Below are 23,491 nucleotides of genomic sequence, written 5' to 3'. Positions count from 1 at the left end.
AAGATAAATGTTTTTGGAATTTGATAGCTTCAAAACTGTATAGCATCACAAAGGTGAGGAATATGAGGGGAAAATGCATGTTGGTGGCAGTGTCCTTCTTTGGGGCTGCATGAGTGCTGCTGGTGTCGGAGCTGCATTTCATTGATGGTATGAATTCACAGATGTACTGCTCTATATTGAAAGAGAAGATGCTACCATCACTCAGTGCCCTCAATTGTCGTGTACTTTTTCAACATGACAGTGATGCAAAACGCACATCTTGGGCCAATGTTGCATTTCTTGAATAAACAGGGTGAAAATGATTTAGTGGCCAAGTATGGCTCATCTTCAATCTGCAGTTCAGTTTTGGGCACCAGTTCACCAAAAAAATATCGGAACTGGAGAAAGTGCAGAGAAGGGCAACCAAACTAATAAGGAATGGGGGAGCTCGGCTGTGAGGATAGATTAGAGGAACTGAATGTATTCTCTTGAGAAGAGGAGATTAAGGGGGGATATGATCAAAATGTATAAATACGTAAGTGGTCCATATAGTAAACTTGGTGTTATTCACTTTAAGCTCATCAGAGGACAAGGAGGCACTCTTTATTTCTAATGGAAAAAAGTTTTTATCTCCAAATACGGAACAGTTTCTTCACAGTAAGAGCTGTGAAGATATAGAATAGACTCCCTCAAGAGCTGGTTCTGTCCAGCTCAATATATTGCTTTAAAAAGGCCTGTGTTCTTTCCTAAATGTGCATAATATAACTGTATGCTAACCTTTATAGGTAAAGTTGATCCAGGGACTATCCGATTGCCTATTAGGGGATCAGAAAGGATTTTTTTTTTTTTTTTTAATCCCCTTCTGGAGCAAATTGCTTTGCTGGGGTGTTTGTTTTTTTTTTTTTTTTTTTTTTTTTCTTTTTTCCCCTTCCTCTGGATCAACGGTGTGGGTATAGAATTGTGTATAATGCCGGACTTTTCGGCTACAAAAGTCCGACAGCCCGTCCGACGGACTTTTGGCAGACTTGCGGCAGACTTTCTAACGAACGGACTTGCCTACATACGATCACACAAAAGTCCGACGGATTTGTACGTGATGTCGTACACCGGACTAAAATAAGGAAGTTGATAGCCAGTAGCCAATAGCTGCCCTAGCGTGGGTTTTTGTCCGTCGGACTAGCATACAGACTAGCGGATTTCTGGGTCCGCCGTAGTTACGACGTAAAGATTTGAAGCATGTTTCAAATCTAAAGTCCGTCAGATTTGCGGCTGAAAAAGTCAGCTGAAAGTCCGGGGAAGCCCACACACGATCGGATTGTCAGCCAGCTTTTGTCCGGAAGCCCACACACGATCGGATTGTCAGCCAGCTTTGGTCCGTCGGCGTCCGTCGGACTTTTGTAGACGAAAAGTCAAGCCGTGTGTACGCGGCATAAGGGATTTTATGTGTGTGTTTGGGTTTTTTATTTAATTTTTCAACCTGATTAACTATGTATGTCTTCTGATCTGAACCCAAACACCTATGGGTAATTCTGAAGAGACAAATTGAGCAGCACTCTCCAGCATCCAGGCTCCAAACGAGGTTGTTCCTGAAGAATGGAAAAAGATAGCTGTTGCAGTATGTCTCCAACTTGTTCATTCCATGGCTAGAAGACTTGGTGCTGTCCTTACAAATCATGGAGGTCATAGAAAATATGAGATGTAGTCGTTTTTGTTGTGGGGTGTATTCATTTTTGCATTAACTAATTTTGAGTAAAACAGAAGATTTTATAATCTGTTTCATCAAAATTCTGGAAATTGTTCTGGTGCTCACTGAGATATTGATTAAAATCTTACTTTTCAAAAGGGGTGTACTCATTTATGCTGAGCAGTGTGTATGCATATTACCAACAGGTATCTGGCTCTTTTTTTGTTTTATTTGGATGTGAGCCTTGTTTCTTGTTTTAGGTGACCGGAGCCTCTCATGTACTGTAGTAATGAATGAAGTTACCAGGTAACTTTCTACTGAAGCAGCACCCTCCTGGAGAGGGTACACATAAATCAGAAGGATTTCTGAGAGACTGGGCTATGCTGCAACCTGCAGGAGGATTGGACACTGCCAGAAAAAAAAAAGTTAAAAGGCCATATAACCCCCTCCTGCTCTCAGTATGCTTCAGCTTCATGCTGGTTTCCTAGGAGAATGGACTATTTTCCTGCAGAGAAAAAGCATAATTTCTGTTCTTTGCATCAAGACATTATTTTATTTTTATTTTCTTAGTTAATTTGTCTTCATTTACTGCAATAAAAAATACCTACCTATTTTAAAGTTTTTCGTATTGGCTGCTCCTAGGCACTGCATTGGCAGATGTAACTGGTCCCTGCCATGAGGTAGATGCAGCACTGGACTCTGGCGCTTTCATAATCACCTGCTGACCTCTATTAGCCACAGAGTGCTTTATAGGTCGAGAGCTGTGATACAACCACCGATGTAACCCTTCTCTTGGAATATGACCATCAGAAGGTCAGTGTGCAAATAAACCTCTAAATGCTCTGCGCCAAGGAAAACTCAATTTGTGTATAAACCACAGCTCTCTGTGTGTGCTGTACTGCCACCTTGTGTTAACTAATAGATGACCAGCGCTATGAAAGTATATCTTTCTTTTTTTTCATACATCATGGGACACAGAGCCAGGCTAATATTCATTACCTACTGGGTTATACTCCTTCGGGTGAATGGACACTGGTTAGACCAAAGGCCTTCAGACAGGAAGTGATCCCCTATATAACCCCTCCCACACAGGTAGCACTTCAGTTTTTTACCAGTGTCTGCAAGGTGGCTGGCACTGTTTGTTTGAGGCCTCTGGTTCCACAAACCTGTTCTTAAATGAATCAATCGATTGACCGATCGGATCTATTTGACACAGGCTTATATGCTTAAATAAATGGTATCTGAGCCTCGCAAAGAATACTCAAGATCCTGCAAGGTTTGCCTGTAATGCGGCCTCTGAGCCCTGGACACTGGTGGAATCCTGGGCACCACATCGCTAAGGCATTCGCACAGGAGTGGACCCTAAACATGAAAAGGGTACCCAGTCTTTGAAGTTCCTCAAGTGACAGGAACCCGCCGTGATGGGTGAAGTTTGGGCTTAGTTTCTAAGCTGCCCTGCGCCTGGACGGGTAAGTGAAACCCCTTATTATTGTGGGGTGTCCCAGTGATTGTTACAATCGGTCAAGCTAGCGCATGTGTGCGGTGACCATACGGGGGAGTTTTGGGCTAGCTGTGGGTGTTTTTTTTTGTCTGGCGGTTTCTTACCTGTATGATGGTGCATGACGGTGCTCCATTTCGCCTTCGTTCCCCAGGGCACACGTGCGTTCACCAAAGTGCCGCTGGACTTGCAAGTTGTTTGGCGGCCATGGCACACGTGGCTTCGCCGCACATATGCAGTAGCCTTTATCTGGGCGCACGAGGATTCGCGTTATACGCAAATACAGCCACGTCCATGCGCCGGGACCACGCAGGTGCGTGCGCACGCACAGAATGTTCCGACGCACACCCAGCTTATTTAAGCTGTATAGGCCAAGCATGCGGTGCTTCCAGGCAGCTGTGGGACACAGAGCAGGCTCTGAACAGACATTTGCAGCGGTTCATCCTTTCCTTACCGGGTCACGTGAGTCACCAAGTGTTGCTTCGCAGGCTAAAGGTGCTTAGCAGGATTGTTACACAGGGGCTTGGGAGCCCTATTAAAGGGTCTCCCTTCTGAGGTGTTTTAATACGACACCCTAGTACTCTTTTTCTGGCTAGTAAATGCTTAAAACAAGAGGAGTGGGACTAACGGTACAGGGAAGGGCACACTGATGTCAGTAGTTCCTGATGATGAACCTAGTCGTATCCCTAGTGTTGTATCCCCTGGAAGACCAGATGCTTCCGGGCAATCTGAGCTGCTGCGCCTATCTGGTATTGTGCCTACAGTCAAGCTGCTGCTTCATCCTTTATCACGAAGGATGAACTGTCCTCTGCCCTAGCCTGGTTAGAGCACAGGATTGCTGGCATGGTTGCCTCCATCCCGCAGGGTAGCAGGAAGTGTGACAGATCCCCCTCCCTGGACCCTCCTAGTCTGAAGCAGGAATGGGTTGATGGGGAGGAGCTTAAAGCTCAGGACTCTGTGGAGGGCCCGGCAGAGGAGTCTGCTTCCGAGCAATCTGGACAAGAAGATATCCAGTTGATGTCTGCCTCTCAGTTGCAGAGGCTTTTGATCCTGACTCTGACTGAAATGGTTTGTTCTGCCCTTAAGTTGCCTCTTGCAGAGGTGACTGACCAACCCCCCCCCCCCCCCCGGTCCTCTTTGGGATCCCTGAGGCCTCTTCAGGCCGCACAGGCTTTCCCTCTACACGCCCTATTGGAACAGGTGGTGTATGCTGATTGAGAACATCCTGACAGGATTTTTGTTACTCCTAAGGGGTTTTCCCTTTTTATATCCCATGGATGAAAAGTTAATTTAAAAAATGGACCATGCCAGCAGTAGATGCAGCAGTCTCTTCCTTTAAACAAGAACTTAACTTGTCCGTTAGATAACGCACAGGGTTTGAAAGACCCTGTTGATAAGAAATTGGAGTCATTATTGAAGGCTTCCTTTTCTTTGGCCAGTTCAGCTATTCAGCCAGTGGTTGCAGCAATTGGTATCTGCCAGTCCATAAAGGATCAGGTCAAACGGCCTGATAGGCCTAACCAGGAGAATGATCTGCCTGATAGTAAGACGGATATTTCTCGAGCGCTGTATTTTGCTTTTGACGCCTTTTAAAGAATTTAATAACGCAGGTTTCTTGTTTGGCTTTCTCGTTTGTACATATGCGCAGACTCTTATGGTTTTTAAAAACTGGTCAGCTGGGCTTCCTTGTAAACGGTTATTGGCAGGTTTTCCTTTTCATGGGGGAACGTATATTTGGCGATCATTTGGACAAATCTGTCCAAAAGATCTCCGGAGGGAAAAGATTTCTACTTCCTGTGAAGAAAAGCACCTCGTTTAAAACCTCAGACTGCTTCCTCAAATGTCTCGGTGTCAATGAGGTTCCGCCGCCAACAGGGTGCTAGTGCCAGGGGCAAGCTGCAGGCCAGAAGAAGCCCTGGGTCCAAGATTCTTCAAAACCCAGCACCAAGCCCTCTTCTTCTTTTGTATTTATTTATTTTTTTTTTTTGAGGGGCCACCCCCACACCATCGAGTGGGGGGAAGGCTGCTGCATTTTGCAGATGTTTGGAGAATAATAATTCAGGATGAGTGGGTCACCTCAATTATATCTCGCGGTTACAAGCTAGAGTTGCAGGGGTGCCCCCCTCAGAGGTTTCTAAGATCCAGCATTCCCTTGGATCCTCTAAAAAGAAACTTATTGCTTTAGGCACTACATCATCTAGTGCATCAAGGAGTGATTGTAGAGGTTCCGGTATCCGAAAGGGGCACAGGATTTTACTCAAACCTGGTTACGGTTCAGAAACCAAACTGGGACACAAGGCCCATTTTGGACCTAAGCTCCCTGAACAAGTATCTACTGATATAGTCCTTTTGGATGGAGTCTGCACCAGACAACCCTCCATTTGGCTCTATGAGTCTTCTAGGGAGGCAGTGCCCTATGCCCAGTTCTAGGCCTTTATCACAAAACATCTTGTTGGCCTGGATTATCCAATGTGCTTATCTCCTCGGGCACGCTTAAGCCTAAACTTGTGATTGCAGGATCAGAACCTGCAAAAGGGAAAATCCTTTCTCCCGGTAACTTGGAGAGCACTGACAACAGATGCCAGTCTCTCCAGGCTGGGGAGCGACCCTAGAAGGGCTCACAGCTCAGGGGAAATGGTCAGGGACAGAACAGATCCTGCCCATCAACGTCCTGGAATTACGGGCAGTATGTCTGGCCCTACGGTCCTGGACGGTGGAGCTTCAGGACTGCCCTATCAGGGTTCAGTCCGACAATGCCACTGCAGTGGCCTATATAAACCACCAAGGTGGTACCAGGAGTCGTTCAGCTCTGAACCACATACTAGCATGGGCAGAGGGACATGTGCCGATTTTTATATCGGCAGTCCATATCCCGGGAGTAGAGAACTGGAAGACAGATTATCTTAGCCGCCAGCAGATCTGCCCGGGGGAAATGGTCCTTACACCCAGGCGTGTTCTAGGAAATTTTCCAGCCTTAGGGATGGCCAGAGGTCGACCTATTGGCATCCAGGTTCAGCAACAAGCTACAGCATTTTGTGTCCCAAACAAGGGATCCTCTGGCAATCAGAGCAGATGTTCCATGGAGACAGTACTCCCTGGTTTATGCTTTCCCTCCAATCCCTCTCCTTCCACATTAGTTGCGCAGGATTCGGAAAGAGGGGGTTCCAGTCATTCTGGTGGCCCCAGCCTGGCCCAGAAGGCCCTGGTCCCCTGTGAGACTGACAATAGACGGGCCATGGATGTTTCCATGCTGCCCCGATCTACTGTCTCAAGGTCCTATATTCCACCCTAATTTGCAGTCTCTACGTTTGATGGCATGTTTATTGAAGCCAGGGTGTTAAAGGACTGTGGCATCTCTGGATCAGTAGTGTCTACCCTAGTGAATGCTAGAAAAGCTGTCACTAGAAAAATGTATCATAAGATCTGGAAGACTTGTATTGCTCGGTGTGAAGCCAGAAAATGGCATCCTCGGAAATACGTGATTGGGAGAATTCTTTTCTACAGTCAGTTGTGGAAATCAAATTTGGCTCTGAGTACAATCAGAGGTCAAGTTTCGGCCTTATCAGTATTCTTCCAAAGGCCTTTAGCCTCCCATTCACTGATCCTAACCTTTATGCAGGGGGTAACTTGCTTGCTTCCACCCATTAGGTCACCTATGTGTCCTTGGGACTTGAACTTGGTGTTGTCTGTGTTACAGAAACAACTATTTGAACCTATTAAGGAAATTCCATTAGACTTGCTGTCATGCAAGCTAGCCTTACTGATGGACATCACCTCGGCTAGAAAGGTGTCGGAGTTGGTGGCCCTTTCGCGCAGGGAACCATACTTGAGCCTTTACCACCACAGGGTCGTGTTACAACCTGTTCCATCATTTTTGCCAAAAGTGGTGTCGGCCTTTCATTTGAATCGGGACATTATCTTGCCTTCCTTTTTTTTTTCTTTCAGCCTCGCTCGGCGGAAGAGGGACGACTGCACTCATTGGGCGTTGTCCGGGCAGTCAAGGTTTGTCTAGATCTGCGGAGAGCCAAGGATTGGACTCCTTTTTTTTTGTTTTGAAGGGGCAGGCAGCTTCAAAGGCTTCCATTGCCAATTGAGTCTGACAATTGATTATTCAGGCCTACGGTCCAAAACATAAAGCTCCTCCCTTTAGGGTTTGAGGGTTTAGGCTTTAGGGTTTGAGCTCATTCTACCATGGGCTTTTTGCCATCAGGTATCTGTGGCTCAGATTTTTAAGGCTGCTACCTGGTCTTCAGTGCATACGTTGACAAAATTTTATCAAGTGGATGTTTGAGCAGCCGAGGATTCGGCTTTCAGCTGTAGAGTACTGCGGGCTGCTGTATAAGTTCTGATGGCTATTTGTTTGGCAGGGTGACTCCCTCCCCTCAAGGCTATTGCTCTGGGACATCCTAGTAGGTAATGAATATTAGCCTGACTCTGTCTCATGATGTATGAAAAAGAAAATAGGATTTGTTTTTTGTCATACTTGCCTGTAAAATCATTTTTTCTTTGAGTACATCATGGGACACAGAGATCCCTTCTCTCCTTTTTTTGAGGATTCAGTGCTTGCTACAAAATCGAAGTGCTTCCTGTGTAGGAGGGGTTATATAGGGGATCACTTCCTGTCTGAAGACCTTTGGTCTACCAGTGTCCATTCACCTGATGATAGAGTATAACCCAGTAGGTAATGAATAATAGCCTGACTCTGTGTCCCATGATGTATTTAAAGAAAAGGATTTTACAGGTAAGTATGACAAAAACTTATTACTGTGGATGGCTTACTAAAAATACAGGCAAAATAAACCAAATTTAGCAAAATAAATATGCAATTCTAAACAAACTCAAAAGGTGTCAGTGTTTCTTTTAAATTAATGCTTATTGTGATGTGTAGTTCAAATAACCAAAACATAATGTGAAGTCCTTGTTAGAAGTATAATCCTCCTGCAGTGATCTTCATTGTGCATGTGCTTATAGAAGACGACAATTTAAAGTGCTACAAAGCATGCTCCCTTCACACCATGAACACACTGGAACCATATGACCTTTTAAAATTATTAAGATCAAATACAACTGTATTACAAATCTACCACCTTGTTCCAAAAACGCAAATTTCCATTGGGCACTACCTTTTTATTCACACGTATCCCCTTTTAAGCATGTACCCCTGCTCACTCACATAATCAAGTGCCCAGGATCGGCACTCAGTATGTCCAGCACTTTGTATGAATGCTTGAGGTTGGGTGTTCTGACGAATCAGACTGTGAAGAAGGGTGAATGCGTAGATTCTGCAAGAGGGAAAAAAGTATCAAATTTTTTTTTCCCTCAGACGTTTCCTCACACTGAGTTGCTGACCACCATTACTGTGACACTTGTGGTAGAGCCTTGTCCTGTCAGGGTCTAGAAAGGGGTTGTGACCCAGAATTCTCAACCAGGTGGGTTGAGGGGCTCCCGGGAACTTGTGTCATGGAGAGAGAACTGGCTTTTCAGTTTCCTCAGTGTTTTCTAAAATCCGTTTTGGGGCCTGGAGATTTCTAAGTTATCTGGGTGGGATGAAATCTACAATCCTGGGTCCAGGTATTCAAAATGGTCAACACTCGAATTAGTCAGGTGTGTGCTGGTCTTTTTATAGATACCTGACTGGTTCTGGGCTCCATCCTGGCAGACAGTAGGTCTGGCCCAGGAGTCAGGAGGGCTCCACCTAGGAGAGAGGTGGGAGCCACTGCAGCAAGAGGCTGCTAGCTGTATGCACAGAGGTTGTTGAGCAACCAGTCTGTGGGAGACAGATCAAAGACCTAAAGGGTAAGGCCAGAACAGGTGTACTGCAAGTGCAAGCCAGAAGGACTAAATGATTGTTTTGCTTTGGAGCAAGTGAAATGCTGAAAACCCCTGCGAGGGAACCCTGTTCTTTTGTGTTTGCTGAACTTTCGTTTAATAAAAAATGTGCAAGAAAGCCCTTATAGAAAAGCGAGTGGCGGTGTCCTTAAAAGATCTACATTTGATGCTAGTAATCACGCACTCTAGGCATCCTAGAAGAGTATACTGAATTATCATTGCATGACAAAATGTGCAAGGGCTTATTTACATTCTAAGAAATCTGCATTTCTTCATTTATCCTTAAATTATATCACTAAGAATAAGTTGACAGATCCTGAAAAGAAAAGCTAAATGTTCACCCCCTACTCCAATTTAACTAAAGAGTTCTGATTCTTGAGGAGGCTCTAGAAACCTGGGCAAAATGTTCCCTTATCCAAAATATCCTTCCTTCAAAGACACTGGGACATTAAAGGATCCAATGGATAAAAAGGCAGGGGCAGCACATTTTCCACTGGCCACTGCTACAACCTTTTTTTAGCCCAAACTCTCTTGCTCTGGCTAAACCAGTTTCAAGCTCATCTAGAGGCAGGAACAACCAGAGAACAACTACTGAGAACATTACCAACACAGTGGTTGCATTTATTGCAGACACATCAGCAGAGGCGGTAAAATTTACAGCTGGGTCCACAGCATTCATAAACTTTTCCAGGAGAGTGTTGTGGCTCAAAACCTGGGCAGAGGATGTAACTTCCAAATACAAGTTGCGTGGGATCCCTTCTCTAGGAGGTTGCTTTTTGGACCAGGATTGTAGCCTGTACTGGACACGTCAGCGGACTGAAGAAAAAAAAAAACGCTTTTCTCAAAGCGTTTTTTAGGACTGCACATGAGAACGTAGCTCCTCCTTCTCACGCAGGAAACACACACCCACAACAGACTTTAAATTGGAGGCCTCTCCTCACAGTCCTCAGTTACTGTGTTTCCTCTGGCCAGGTAGGAACACACAGACTGTGGGGGGCTAAGTTCTCTCAGGTTCTGCCTAAGAGGATTGTTTTTTTGTTGTGTGTGTGTTGTGTGTTTGTTTGTTTTTTTTTTTTTTTTTTTGCAGCAAGGGTCCCCCAAGGCGGTGTCTCAGGTGAAGGGGCCTGTTCCTGGCTCTTCGCTTCCCCTTCAGTGCTTGTTTTGCAACAATAAGGTTGCGAAGGTCTTGAGAGAGCTCTTTGCTTTTATCCATCTTGAGGTGTTGTGTGACACCTTGGTAACGAGACACCTTTTTTATAGGCCATCATTTGAGACTGAACCAGCTAATATTAATTTGCACTGGCAAGGGGCAGGATTGCTTTCTAATTTTCTGATAGATTTCAGCTGGTGGAAGGAATTGGGGGAGGGGGTGGACCAGTAGTAATAAAGTATTTAATGTCCAGTGATAGTAGTGGTATAAAATCCATAGTAGAGCCAAGTTAGCTATTCAAATATAAAGGCCTTTTTAATTTCATACTAAAAAAAGAGTGAAGTAGGGGGTAGATAAGGAAAAATATATCAAGTGGGGAATTTAATATTGCTCAGCAGAAATACCAGTGAGCAGGCTATACTAATGTAAGGGCTTTTTTTTTTTTTTTTTTATGCCCCCCTTTATCGCCTTTTGCTTCCATCTCCCTCCTCCCTCTCATTACTTTCTTCCCTTCCTCCCCTCCCCCGTCCCTCCCTCCCTTTTGTTAAATCCGATTTGGGGGTCTCAAAAACAAGACAGATGAGATAGTGAGTCCAGATCTTAAGATTATTAGGTGCTTTATTGCATACAAACACTGCAGTGGAGAGACACAACACAGACTGACTTTCATCTCTACCAGGCGGAACGAAGCAGGAAGTGTGTCTGAGCTTACATCTACGGGTTATACAATTTATACTTTATGAATATGCATAAGTACTAGGCGTGTTATAAGTGTGATCGTATAGTTTAGTCCAATCAGCATTCATATCTTCTTAGTAGCAAGGGAACAGTTAAATGGGTGGTTACATCATGTGACTGATAGAAAGCGAAAGGAAACATGGGCTCCACCATCTTGGTAGTGGTTCAGACCAGCTAGATAAGACTGTCCATTTCTCGGAGCAAAGAGGGAGTAAACTTGCTTTTTTATCTGGCGGTGAAGGTCATCATAGACTCAAAACTCTGTCTAAGAAGAAGGAAGAAAGTGTATTACAATTCTTAAAGTGACAGTCTCTATATACATACATATATATACAGTTGCACTAAAAAGTATATGAACCCTTTTGGAATGCTACGGATTTCTGCACAAATTGGTCATAAAATGTGATCTGATCTTCATCTAAGTCTCAACAATAGACAATCAGTCTGCTTCAACTAATAACACCCAAAGAATTAAATGTTACCATGTTTTTATTGAACACACCATGTAAACATTCACAGTGCAGGTGGAAAAAGTATGTGAACCCTTGGATTTAATAACTGGTTAAACCTCCTTTGGCAGCAATAACTTCAACCAGATGTTTCCTGTAGTTGCAGATCAGACGTGCGCAACGGTCAGGAGTAATTCTTGACCATTCCTCTTTACAGAACAGTTTCAGTTCATCAATATTCTTGGGATGTCTGGTGTGAATCGCTTTCTTGAGGTCATGCCACAGCATCTCAATCGGGTTGAGGTCAGGACTCTGACTGGGCCACTCTAGAAGGCGTATTTTCTTCTGTTTAAGCCATTCTGTTGTTGATTTACTTCTATGCTTTGGGTCGTTGTCCTGTCGCAACACCCATCTTCTGTTGAGCTTCAGCTGGTGGACAGATGGCCTTAGGTTCTCCTGCAAAATGTTTTGATAAACGGGAATTCATTTTTCCTTCGATGATAGCAATCCGTCCAGGCCCTGATGCTACAATGTAGCCCCAAACCATGATGCCCCCACCACCATACTTCACAGTTGGGATGAGGTTTTGATGTTGGTGTGCTGTGCCTCTTTTTCTCCACACATAGTGTTGTGTGTTCATTCTAAACAACTCAACTTTTGGTTTCATCTGTCCACAGAATATTTTGCCAGTACTGCTGTGGAACATCCAGGTGGTCTTGTGCAAACTGTAAACGTGCAGCAATGTTTTTTTTGGACAGCAGTGGCTTCCTCTGTGGTATCCTCCCATGAAATCCATTTTGTAGTGTTTTACATATCGTAGATTCACCAACAGGGATGTTAGCATATGCCAGAGACTTTTGTAAGTCTTTAGCTGACACTCTAGGATTCTTATTCACCTCAATAAGCAGTCTGCGCTGTGCTCTTGCAGTCATCTTTACAGGACGCCCACTCCTAGGGAGAGCAGCAGCAGTGCTGAACTTTCTCCATTTACAGACAATTTGTCTTACCATGGACTGATTAACAGCAAGGCTTTTGGAGATACTTTTATAACCCTTTCCAGCTTTATGCAAGTCAACAATTCTTAATCGTAGGTCTTCTGAGAGCTCTTTTGTGCGAGGCATCATTCACATCAGGCAATGCTTCTTGTGAAAAGCAAACCCAGAACTGGTGTGTGTTTTTTATAGGGCAGCTGTAACCAACGCCTCCAATCTCATTTCATTGATTGGACTCCAATTAGTCTAGGGGTTCATATAATTTTTCCACCTGCACTGTGAATGTTTACATGGTGTGTTAAATAAAAACATGGTAACATTGACTTCTTTGTGTGTTATTAGTTTAAGCAGACTGTGATTGTCTATTGTTGTGACATAGATGAAGATCAGATCACATTTTATGACCAATTTGTGCAGAAATCCATATCATTCCAAAAGGGTCACATACTTTTTATTGCAACTGTAAAATATATATATTATATTATCAGACCCCTATAATTCTACTCTCTCACTCCCCCCCCCCCCCCCCCACGTTCTTCTCTCTCCTGCAATAGGAAGGGCCAACCCATCTTGAATGACTTGAACAGGAGAGAGGAGGAGGGTAAAAAAAAGGGGTGTTTATCTCCGGGAAGAGAGAGACTCTCTCTCTCTCTCTCTCTCTCTCTCTCTCTCTCTCTCTCTCTCTCTCTCTCTCTCTCTCTCTCTCTCTCTCTACCTCTCTACAAAAGGGGGTAGGTTCAAGTCCCCTGGCAAATGAAAAAGGTGAGTGCGTCAATTTTTATGGACTGAAAGGCCAAACTGGTTTGTCACGTTTGCTTCTGTCAGGTCTTTGGTCAAGGGGTGCTTTTCCATTGTGCACCGAGGAAGATCGGAATACAAAATCGATAAATTCTTTAGCATGCGCTTTATTGAGCATCACTCTTTAACCGCTTCCCGCCCACCGTCAAATGACAGGAGTGGTGCGGCTCTTGTTTTGGGACTACGTCATATGATATCTCAGAACGGCCGCTCTCGTGTGTCGGCTGCGCCGTGTTGCTCGGACACGGGTCATCAGTGCCCTGATTACAATAAAGTGAAACCAGTGCCAGCCATCGGTGCCCACAATTGCGACCAGTCAGTGCCCATTAGTTATGACAGTCAGTGCTGGATATCATTGCTGCCCATAAGTGCGGCATTAGTGCCTTCTCATCAGTGCAGCCTCATCGGCGCACATCAGTGAAGGAGAAAAATTACTTATTTACAAACTTTACTGAGAGACTGACTTATTTTTTTCAAAATTTTCTTCATTCAAAGTGTAACAATGCTGAAAATTTTCCTGGGCAGGAAGGGGGTGAAAATGCCCTGTAGGCAACTGGTTAACTTTTATAATAGTGTATACAACATAACACGTCACAGGGTTGAGAACTGTTGGATCTGCGATATCCTGGAGTATGGTGTACTCTATCGAGCTCTAGAGGTTTGGAAGGGGGATTCTCTAACAAAGATCTAAATAGATTTTGTGCTGTAGCCTAAAGGTCCTCATTTTGGACAGTTTCGGGAGACCCCTTATACAGATATTGATCTCCCCCTCTCCCCCTCTCCTGTAAATCAGTGGTTCTCAATCTCAGTCCTCAAGTACCCCCAACAGGCCATGTTTGCAGGTTTTCCTTTATCTTGCACAGGTGCTTTAAATCTGATAATGGCTTGGTATTTTGGACTGCTGTCTAATAGAAATTTCCAAAAAAAACCTGGCCGGGGGGGGGATACTTGGACTGAGGTTGAGAACCACTGCTCTAAGTCCTCCAAATGAGTATGAAGTGTTTGTATAAGATTGTGCTGTGTATGAGCCAAGGTTTGAAGTTGACTCTCTGCTTTAGAAATGGGAGATATAGGAGATTTGGTCTCTTCTAATCATGTATGGCGGGATTGCAAACCTTTAATCTCCCGCATATCACTACGGTGAGTGACTGCGTACCTTTGGAACATGACCTCAATGTCTGTCTTGGTAGGTAAAAGAGCAAAGCACTTGCGTAATGCTAATGGAAGCTGAGGGTCTTCTGTTTCACATTCTGAGACTGGGGACTCAAGTTTGTATTGAGGAGCTGTGAGCCGAGAGTCCACATACACCAATTTGAACCTTGATGAGTTTGCTGCATTAAACACACTCAGGGAGAATACAGGTAGTGTTGATAAACCCACAACAAAGGTAGAGCTGTTGTGATCAGTAATTATGTGGATTACAAGGAGGGAATGCTTGCCATGTTTGACACAAGTTATGTTAAGCTTAAAAAGGACCCTTTGCCGAAAATGGATTGATTTCTCTGATCAGCATTGGAATGGCCAATGGCTGGATAACCAATGAAACTGCCAAATTCTTATACAATGGGCACCCTTGCTTTCCTGTCATTCAAGGTTTCCCTAACATTCATAGGCATTCACTAAAATTCAGACTGATTGTGTCTGTCTGTTTGATATGGGGTCGATCACCCAACCATTGGCCTGATTCAAAGACTATTACAACCATTGGTGAAGAACCTACGAGCATACATTAAGAACACAACAGATTTTTTGAAGAAGCTCAGTGCCTTTACGAACTTTGATGAGGGTGGAAACTTGCAACTATGGATAGGATCCTTGTATACATGTATACGTGATGAAGCTGGACTGCAGGCCGTTGGACATTCCTTGGCCAGTTCAGAATTTGCCAAATGTATTGATTTTGTTCTCACAAATACTTTTGTTTTTGAGGGGACCAAGTATGCGCAGATCTGTGGCATCACCATGGGTAGCTCTGCGGCCTCCTCATTGGCAAATCTTTTCATGAGTTGCCTTGATGAATGTCATATTAGACCATATGCCACATTCTCTAACTGTATATTAACTGCTTGCCGACCAGCCGCCATCATTATGCTACGGCAGGTTGGCACGGCTGTGCAAATCGCCGTAGGTGTACGTTGGCCGCTTAAAGAGCTATGGGCGGGTGGTCGAGTGTGTCGCCGGAGACTATGCACGTGGCCCTGATGTCCACCTGTGATCGCTCCTCAGAGAGCCAAAACGGAAATCTGTCAATGTAAACAGACTTATCCCCGTTCTGTCAAGGAAGTAGAGAGCGATCTGCTGTTCCTAGTGATCAGAAACAGCAATCTCTCTCTACTCCCTGTCAGTCCACTCCCCCCACAGTTAGAAACACCTCCCTAGGGAACACTTAACCCCTTGATTGCACCCTAGTGTTAACCCCTTCCCTGCCAGTGACATTTATACAGTAATCGGTGGCTATTTTTTAGCTCTGATCGCTGTATAAATGTCAAGTGTCCTATCTGTCCACCGCAATCCTGCTAAAAATCTCTGATCACTGGCATTACTAGTAAAAGAAGAAAAAATGTATTTATAAAAATGCCAAAAATACATCCCCCATTTTGTAGATGCTATACATTTTGTGCAAACCAATCAACAATAAATGCTTATTGCAATTGTTGGTTTTTCTTCTTTTTAGTAAAAAAAATAGTGTCCCCAAAACACTGTCCCCACATATGTCCCAACACAGTAAAAACACTTGTCCCCCCACATATGTAACAGTAAAATCATATGTCCCAATGATCATCTGCACACACATGTCCATGGTCATCTGCGCACATCTGTACATGATCATCTACGTACATATGTCCCTGATCACACAAACCAAATGTACACGTAACTAGATTTTTTTTTTACCGAAGGCAGGTAGCAGAATACATTTTGGCTTAAATTTATGACAAAATTAGATTTTATTGGATTTCTTTTAAAACAAAGTGTATGTGTGTGTGTGTGTGTGTGTGTGTGTGTGTATATGTGTATATATATAATATTTTTTTAATGTCCGCTCTTTTTTTCGCTTATCGCAAAAAATAAACTGATTTGAGAGTAAATACCACCAAAAGAAAATTCTATTTGTGTGAACAAAATGATAAAAATTAAATTTGGCTACAGTGTTGCATGACCTCGCAATTCTTAAAAGTGCAAGAGTGCTGAAAGCTGAAAATTAATTGGCCTGGGAAGGAAGGGGTGAACGTACCCAGTATTGAAGCGGTTAAGGACCAGAAATATACAGCGTCAAACTTGCAGTAATGCCGTGAAATATACGGCAATAAACTTGCAATAACGCACTGAATTATACTGTGTTACATGGCACGTAACACACTGATATATACTGCAGTAAACCTGCCTTGACAAAATAAACTGACACTAATGTAAAAATGAATAGTTGTCACGCTGACTGAACTATCACTAGATTCACACTAAACTGATATTCTATACTGACAATAGAATCAGAATAGCACACTGTCTAGTAGCACTGAACAGAGCCCTGTTCTCTCTCTCTCTCTCTCTGTCTCTGTCTCTGTCTCTCTCTCTCTCTCTCCTATTGAAAGAATACTTTTATAGTGTGAGGCGGGACTAAGAGCAATGATTGGATAGAGTCATCATCATGATGGCATCCAATCATGACTCTGACAGTGCTTTGTGCACTGATTGGGCAAAGCTTTCATTGTTTCAGCCAATCAGGGATTCCAATGCACTGTGTGGTGGCACAGTGCATTGTGGTCATTTGGCGGGCCGAGCAAATGGTCGCACGCCCTGATAATTGGGGTGTTCGTTGAAAGGGTGAACAGCCAATGTTCGGCGAGAACTCTTGCTCGGGCCAAACCATTCGCTCATCCCTAGCAAAGAGACATGCACTACCGAACTAAAACACAGAGAAAGATTGAAAAACAAAACACAATAAAGGGGAGGTAAGTAGGGGGAGTAACAAAAGCAAAAACATAGAACTATATTATAGGCATGTTGCCAATAATGCCAAAAATCCCACCCTCTTATGAATTAAAAATTAATAAATAAAACCTTCACTTTACAAAAGGGTTTAAAGGAGGTGGCTTCATTCAATCCAGCAGAGTGGACAGCACCCCAAATGAAGATCCCCTGCATTTCCCTTTTTATTTATTTTTTTAAGTATTTTTCGATCCCATCAATAAATTAAAATAATAATGCACAACTACAAAAAGATATTAAATGCATAGCACTCAACACACAGAAATATGCATCTATATAAACACACATAAAACGTGTTGGTGACCAAACACAAATATATCTTTGGTGTTAATGCCATAAATAGTGACTGTAAATAACTATGACATTATGTATGAAAAAAATGCATGAAAAATCCGTCGATAACCTTAACATGTGAAATCTGCTATGAATAACTGGACTGTAATCTCCTGGTGTGAATAAAATGAAATATAACTGCAATCAGCCATCAAAATATGCATATATGACAACACATGATAAAGTGCATCAATCACAAGACCCTAAATGTGTATCAAAACATTATAAATAATAAGAATATATCCATAAACGTGAAACTTCCAGTGCACAGTAAAAAGTCCAAAGTGAATGTCCCCTTAAGCACACTGTCACTCAGGTGCCCTTGCTTTAATCATTAAACGTGCGAAGAAACGGCAGAGGGTCCCGCCATCCTTAACACTCTGCTCTCACCTTTTAGTAAATGGCTTTATTTAACTAAAATTTGGTCAAATGTGCATTCACTCCAAGGCAAGTGGTGGTGGGACCCTCTGCTGTTTCTTGCACGTTTATTGATCCTTTTAACCTCCCTGGCGGTATGATTATTTCGGATTTTAGGTGCTGAAAGCGGTACAATTATTTTGCATGGAAATTTGGCGTTTTATATTGTAGGCCTGTAATTCTTAACAATAACACACTTAAATCTGTCCAAACAAGAGTCTAGTAGATATCCCGGGTATGATGAAGTTTGAAACACAAAAACATGAATTCTAATATAATAAATAAAAATAATTAAAAAAAAAATATATATAATAATAAAATAGATTTCCCCACGATTCACTATCGCTCAATTCTGCAAGTGTTCTAATTTACTATCGCTGTTTTCTAGCTGATCTAAAGCCACTTTTGACATAAAGGGACACTTTTTGGTTGCTATGGACAATCTCCAGTTTCCAGGCAGAAAGAACAGTATATATCATATAAAACTGCAAGCAGGGAATGGGCCAAAGCACTGAGGACAAAAGGGATGTGAAATAATTTCATACAGTACTGTAATCTGTAAGATTACAGTACTGTGTGTTATGATTTTTACATTTTTTGGAATTTGCCGCCAGGCTCCGCCCCCGTGCGTCGCGCCGCTCGCAGGGAACGGAGCCTGGCACAGAGAGGCTTCGGAGGAGACACAGCCCACGGACACTGCGGGGGACATCGCAGGATCCTGGGGACAAGGTAAGTAAAGCCGCACCAGGATCCTGCAATGTAATCCCGAGTGTGGCTCGGGTTACCGCTAATGGGACTGAAATTTAACCCCGAGCCACACTCGGGATTACCGTCAGGGAGGTTAATAATGTTTTAGTATTTACAGACGAGCAAATATTAAATGTTAAACCAGTTTTGAGGAGCTGCAGAACAAATGTTAATTTGATTTGTTTAATGCATGCTGGTGGAACGATGATTTTGCAACCTGGATTTTTTTTTCTCAGGTTAAATTATCAGAATCTGTTGATCCATTTAATGATGAAGAACGTGAACGACTTGAGGTAGAGAAGATGGCAAGAAAGTTTGAAGCAAAATATGTAAGTATTTATTTTAGACACATACGTTATCTTTTTGGGCTTTTAATTGTCAGAGAACTGATTTATAAACATTTATTGTAATACATTTTGATTACAAATGGGAGATTCCCAAATAAACCAGATTTAGGCAGGCTGTAGATGATGCAAATTTCTTTCCTGCAACCATGGCTTGCAGGAAAGAAAATAGCATGGTTCCCCCATCAACACAGACTGTACTGATGGGGGGAATTCCCCCCTGCCATGACACTGTATTCTACTTGTGGGGTTGGGGGGGGCGGGAAAGCTGTCCCCGCCAGGAGAAGTGATTATTTCTAGAAGCTGTAGCTGCCGCTAACGATGATCACAAATAAATCAGGCAGAATGGTTGTACCCAAATTGATCGATCAACTTGGTACTTTCAGCCTGCTGAACCGGCCGAGATTTAAACTAAGGCCAGTCTTTCTGTAGTAGTGCATTTAAAGTGAAACTTTAGTCAGAAAATTAAGTTTTGACGGATTGCTTCATGCTCCTTCCTTTTGCAGTCTTTCCTATATAAATTTATTAAAAAAAAAGTACCTTTTAATGTTTTCAGTAATTCATTATCTTATCCTGCTCTGCACAGCCGCAGTTGTCTTCTGTTTTCAATGCTGTTCCAAGACTTAGCACAATGAGGACATCTCACTAGAGCCTGATCTGTTCACAGCAGGAAGATCTAATACTGCTGAAGAGGGAGAGGAACAAAGTATTTGTTGCCTGTGGTACCTCTACGTTCAAGGTCTGCTGTCTGTACTAGCGCTGCCATTTGTCTGTTCTCAGCATGGTATTTTGGGTGTTTGCCCTTGTGCGTATGGGAAATGCACTTTACATATATCTGCTGGGCAAAATGTCAGGTGTCAAGAGATGTGACTATGTAACTATTGCAGTTTGATAAACACCATAACAGATTGGTGCGTCTCCAAGCCTTCAGTGTCAGTCTCCCAGGTTTACACCCAGTATTCAGGTGCTGGCAGAAATAAAGTACATCTTACTCCAAAATGTAATCTAACATGCAAATACCATAGAGGTTACAATTATGTGGGTGAAGACAGTTTTCATTCACCTTACATTGGAGTTGAATACAGTGTTTGGTAGTATCTGCATCCTATATCGCAATTTGATAGTGCTCAGATAGATCCACTTTGCCTCACCTGTAAGTTCTCATCTTAGTTGGCCAAATCTGATTCAATCTCCATATTTCGAATCTCTTTGCCTTTATCTGAGTCTTCCAGGTTATGGTGGACCAGGCAAGACTTCTGTGCAATGAAGGTCCAACTAGCACTATAGAAATTTGGATTTAGCTGCAATGGATGAGTGCCATCATCCCTAATAAATGGAAATGGAGAAATCCCTCAAGGGGTGAGACTATAGCGACACTGGTAGATTAAAGTCAAAGAGGTAGTAAGAATTATAAATATATCAAATTTTATTACAAACTGTACATATACAAAACATCAAGTGAAAATTGTGTATGGCAAACATGCATGAATATTAGAAAGAGAAGATACAGACAACTAACTAACTTGTTTCGGGACTCCTTCAGAGGTGTCTTCAATATACAGTACATACAATTTTACTGAAAGTATGAATGAGTGGACTTTGATGGTGCCAAGCTCTTGTTTTTCCCTGACTATTCTAGGAGAATGCTGATGATGCGCACATCTTTACGACTTCTTCTGCAAACCCCCTGTCAGGCAGGTGCCATGCCAGATACTGTTGGAATTTCCTGTTTTGCCTAATTGCAATCAAGGAAGATAACAGATCATTTGTCTGTGATAAAATACAAGGCCAGTGCTACCACTAGGCGGACTAGGCAGCCACCTAGGGTGCACTGCCACCTAGGGTGCACTGCCGCCTAAGGCGCCCGGCCATTGGTGATCCTTCTCCCGCACTGTCCACACACAGAGCTTGCAACTATCCACCAGGTAGCCACTCTGACATGTGTCAAGCAGTGCCCCCACCCGCCCTTGCGTGGGTCTCTGCTTTGACACTCTGGCATGTGTGAGCATCACCCCCCCCCCGAGGCCACTCTCCGATCTGACATGTTTCCAGCACCCATCCCACTCCCCCTCCCCCCAGTCCGCTCTCCACTTTGACTCAGAGCAGAGAGCGTTCTGACAGTGACGTGTCCATGTCCAGCAGCCCCCCCCCCCAGGACTTTCTGCTCTCTGCTCAGACATGTGTCCAGCACCCCTAGGACGCTCTCCTGGCCCTGTCACTGGAGCTGAGACAGAGTAAATCATGGAACATAGTGTGGCACCTGGCTGCAGCTCTCCAGGCTTGGAGACAGGTGGAGCCTGGAACTGGAAGAGGCACCAACAGAGGCAGCCAGGTACAGCAGAGTTTTATATTAGTGCATGCGAGGAACAGGCAGCATGCACAGGGTCACATCATCGGAAACAAGTTTGCATTGCGAAATGTATTGAGAATTTTTCTTTAACCTGGGAAAAATGAACTCTCAGCAGCACGTCCCTTGGCACCTCCTGAGGGCAGAAAGGATGGTTTTGGTACCCTATGTATTATGTCGGTCGATGGTGAGGTCCGTTGGGGACAATGAGGGAAAAACAGCTTGAAAGACATCATGAGCAAAGTGTGGGAGTTGCTGTGCAGAGATGGATTCCCTCTGATTTTTAAATTGTTCGTGCGGGAACGATCTTCGAGATCGGCCAATTTCAATTGGATTTTTGTAATGGCTTCCTGTTGTGACGAATGCGAGTCCATTAACAAATTAAAGGATGACCTGACATTGTACATCCTTGTCTCCACTTGATGAACTCTTATCTCCCAGATCTCGCACTTCTGCTCTGCATTGTTGTATACATGAGACCATATCTGATTGTCTTGAATATCTTACTGACATTAGAATCTCTTTCATTGTGATATCAGATATGGGTTGTCCTGTAGTAGGAAATTGGGCTATGTTGGTAGCTTCAGTGCCTTGGGTGTCACTCACCTCCATATTAAGGGCAGAATATCTGTTGTTGGTAATTGCCTCTGGGTCCAGCCTTGGTTTTGATTTAACTGGGCTCCTTGAGAATGGAGAGCTACAGGGTGAATTGGATCCGCTGGAGCTGATGTCCTCCACAGTAGCAGCTGCAGCAGGTCCAGTATTCAGCGGCGCTTTGTGACTCCCGCCGCCATTTTGTTGTATCCTGCAGTTCACCGCCGGGAAGAAGTCGGGCAATTTTAGCGCCTGTGATTGTTCTTGCAGGCGTCTCCTCATGGCGGGAGATGTCCTGGGACTCCCAGAAGCACAATTGGTTGGTGGCAAATCGCGTACCGGGCCCCTGACGGCTGTGACACTGATTCCCCCAGTGCAGAGCGGCCATCATGGTGAGCACTCGCCACGCCCAACGGATACAAGTTTGCTGAGCCCAAGACCATGACCTGGTGTGGTGAGTAAAAACTGTTGCTGACAATGACATGCAATTTGCAAATGTGTGTATATGTATATTGACTAATCTGCCAAGTGCCAAGTATGTACCGAGGCAGGCCCCCCCGCCCTGTGAGACTGTATTTGTTGGGCACAGGTGAGACTGTATTTGGTTGGTGCAGTTGAAGCTGCATTTGATTGGCGCTGGTAAGGCTGCATTTGATTGGCGCTGGTGAGGCTGCATTTGATTGGCGCTGGTGAGGCTGCATTTGATTGGTGCTGATGAGGCTGCATTTGATTGGCGCTGGTGAGGCTGCATTTGATTGGCGCTGGTGAGGCTGCATTTGATTGACGCTGGTGAGGCTACATTTGATTGGCGCTGGTGAGGCTACATTTGATTGGTGCTGGTGAGGCTGCATTTGATTGGTGCTGGTGAGGCTGCATTTGATTGGTGCTGGTGAGGCTGCATTTATGGGCGCTGGTAGGTGGGGTATACATGGGCAGGGCAAAGGGGGTGGAGCCAAGGGGGGCTGCAAAATAAAATACCGTGGGTATAAAAAAGAATCTCCCCCTTTTTAAAATCGCATTTTGTTGCTTTGACTTCATTTCAGGCTGCAGACACTATTTATTTATTTATTTATTTTAACCAGCTGTGTTTACTTGTGCAACTTATAACATCCAAGTGAAAAATATAACACCAGCATGTCAGAAAAAATAAGCAATATTCAAAAACAAAATCGCAGGGTTTGTAAAAGTATCACCCTCTTGTGTCAGTATTTTGTTGAACCACTTTTTGCTTTAATCTACATCCTTCAGTCTGTTGAGGTAGGTCTCTGCTAACGTTGCAATATTTGCTCAAGTTCAGTTACATTTGGTGACCGTTTGTGGACTGCAGTCTTCAAGTCATTCCACAGATTTTCAGTGGGGTTTAAGTCTGGGCTCTGACTGGGCCATGCAAGGACATTCACCTTTCTCCTTTAGGGGATTGGCGCTGTTCACTGATAAAATAAACTATTAACAAACTCTCACCCCAGGGGAAGAACTGCACTACAGATCTGGGCGAATGACTTAAAAGCGGTGAAACAGAATATACTTCAGTATGTATAAATAAATATCCACGACTAAAACTACCAATAAGTGTGCAGACTGCTTAAAGTGAAGAAATATATAAAAAGT

General features: G+C 43.7%; 1 protein-coding gene across 4 annotated transcripts in view; it reads left to right on the top strand.

Annotated features, from left to right (window-relative positions):
- Positions 1-23,491, top strand: part of UBN2 (ubinuclein 2) — a 690,706-nt gene that overhangs the window by 54,601 nt on the left and 612,614 nt on the right. For all 4 annotated transcript variants that reach the window (XM_073592702.1, XM_073592701.1, XM_073592700.1 and 1 more), the window contains one exon: positions 18,835-18,927. In XM_073592702.1, the coding sequence (XP_073448803.1) occupies positions 18,835-18,927 (93 nt within the window). The remainder of the gene's footprint in view (positions 1-18,834; positions 18,928-23,491) is intronic.

This window comes from Aquarana catesbeiana, linkage group LG07 (genome assembly GCF_042186555.1).
Source record: "Aquarana catesbeiana isolate 2022-GZ linkage group LG07, ASM4218655v1, whole genome shotgun sequence".
Taxonomy (NCBI): Eukaryota; Metazoa; Chordata; class Amphibia; order Anura; family Ranidae; genus Aquarana; species Aquarana catesbeiana.
This window is presented reverse-complemented; position numbering and strand designations above follow the sequence as displayed.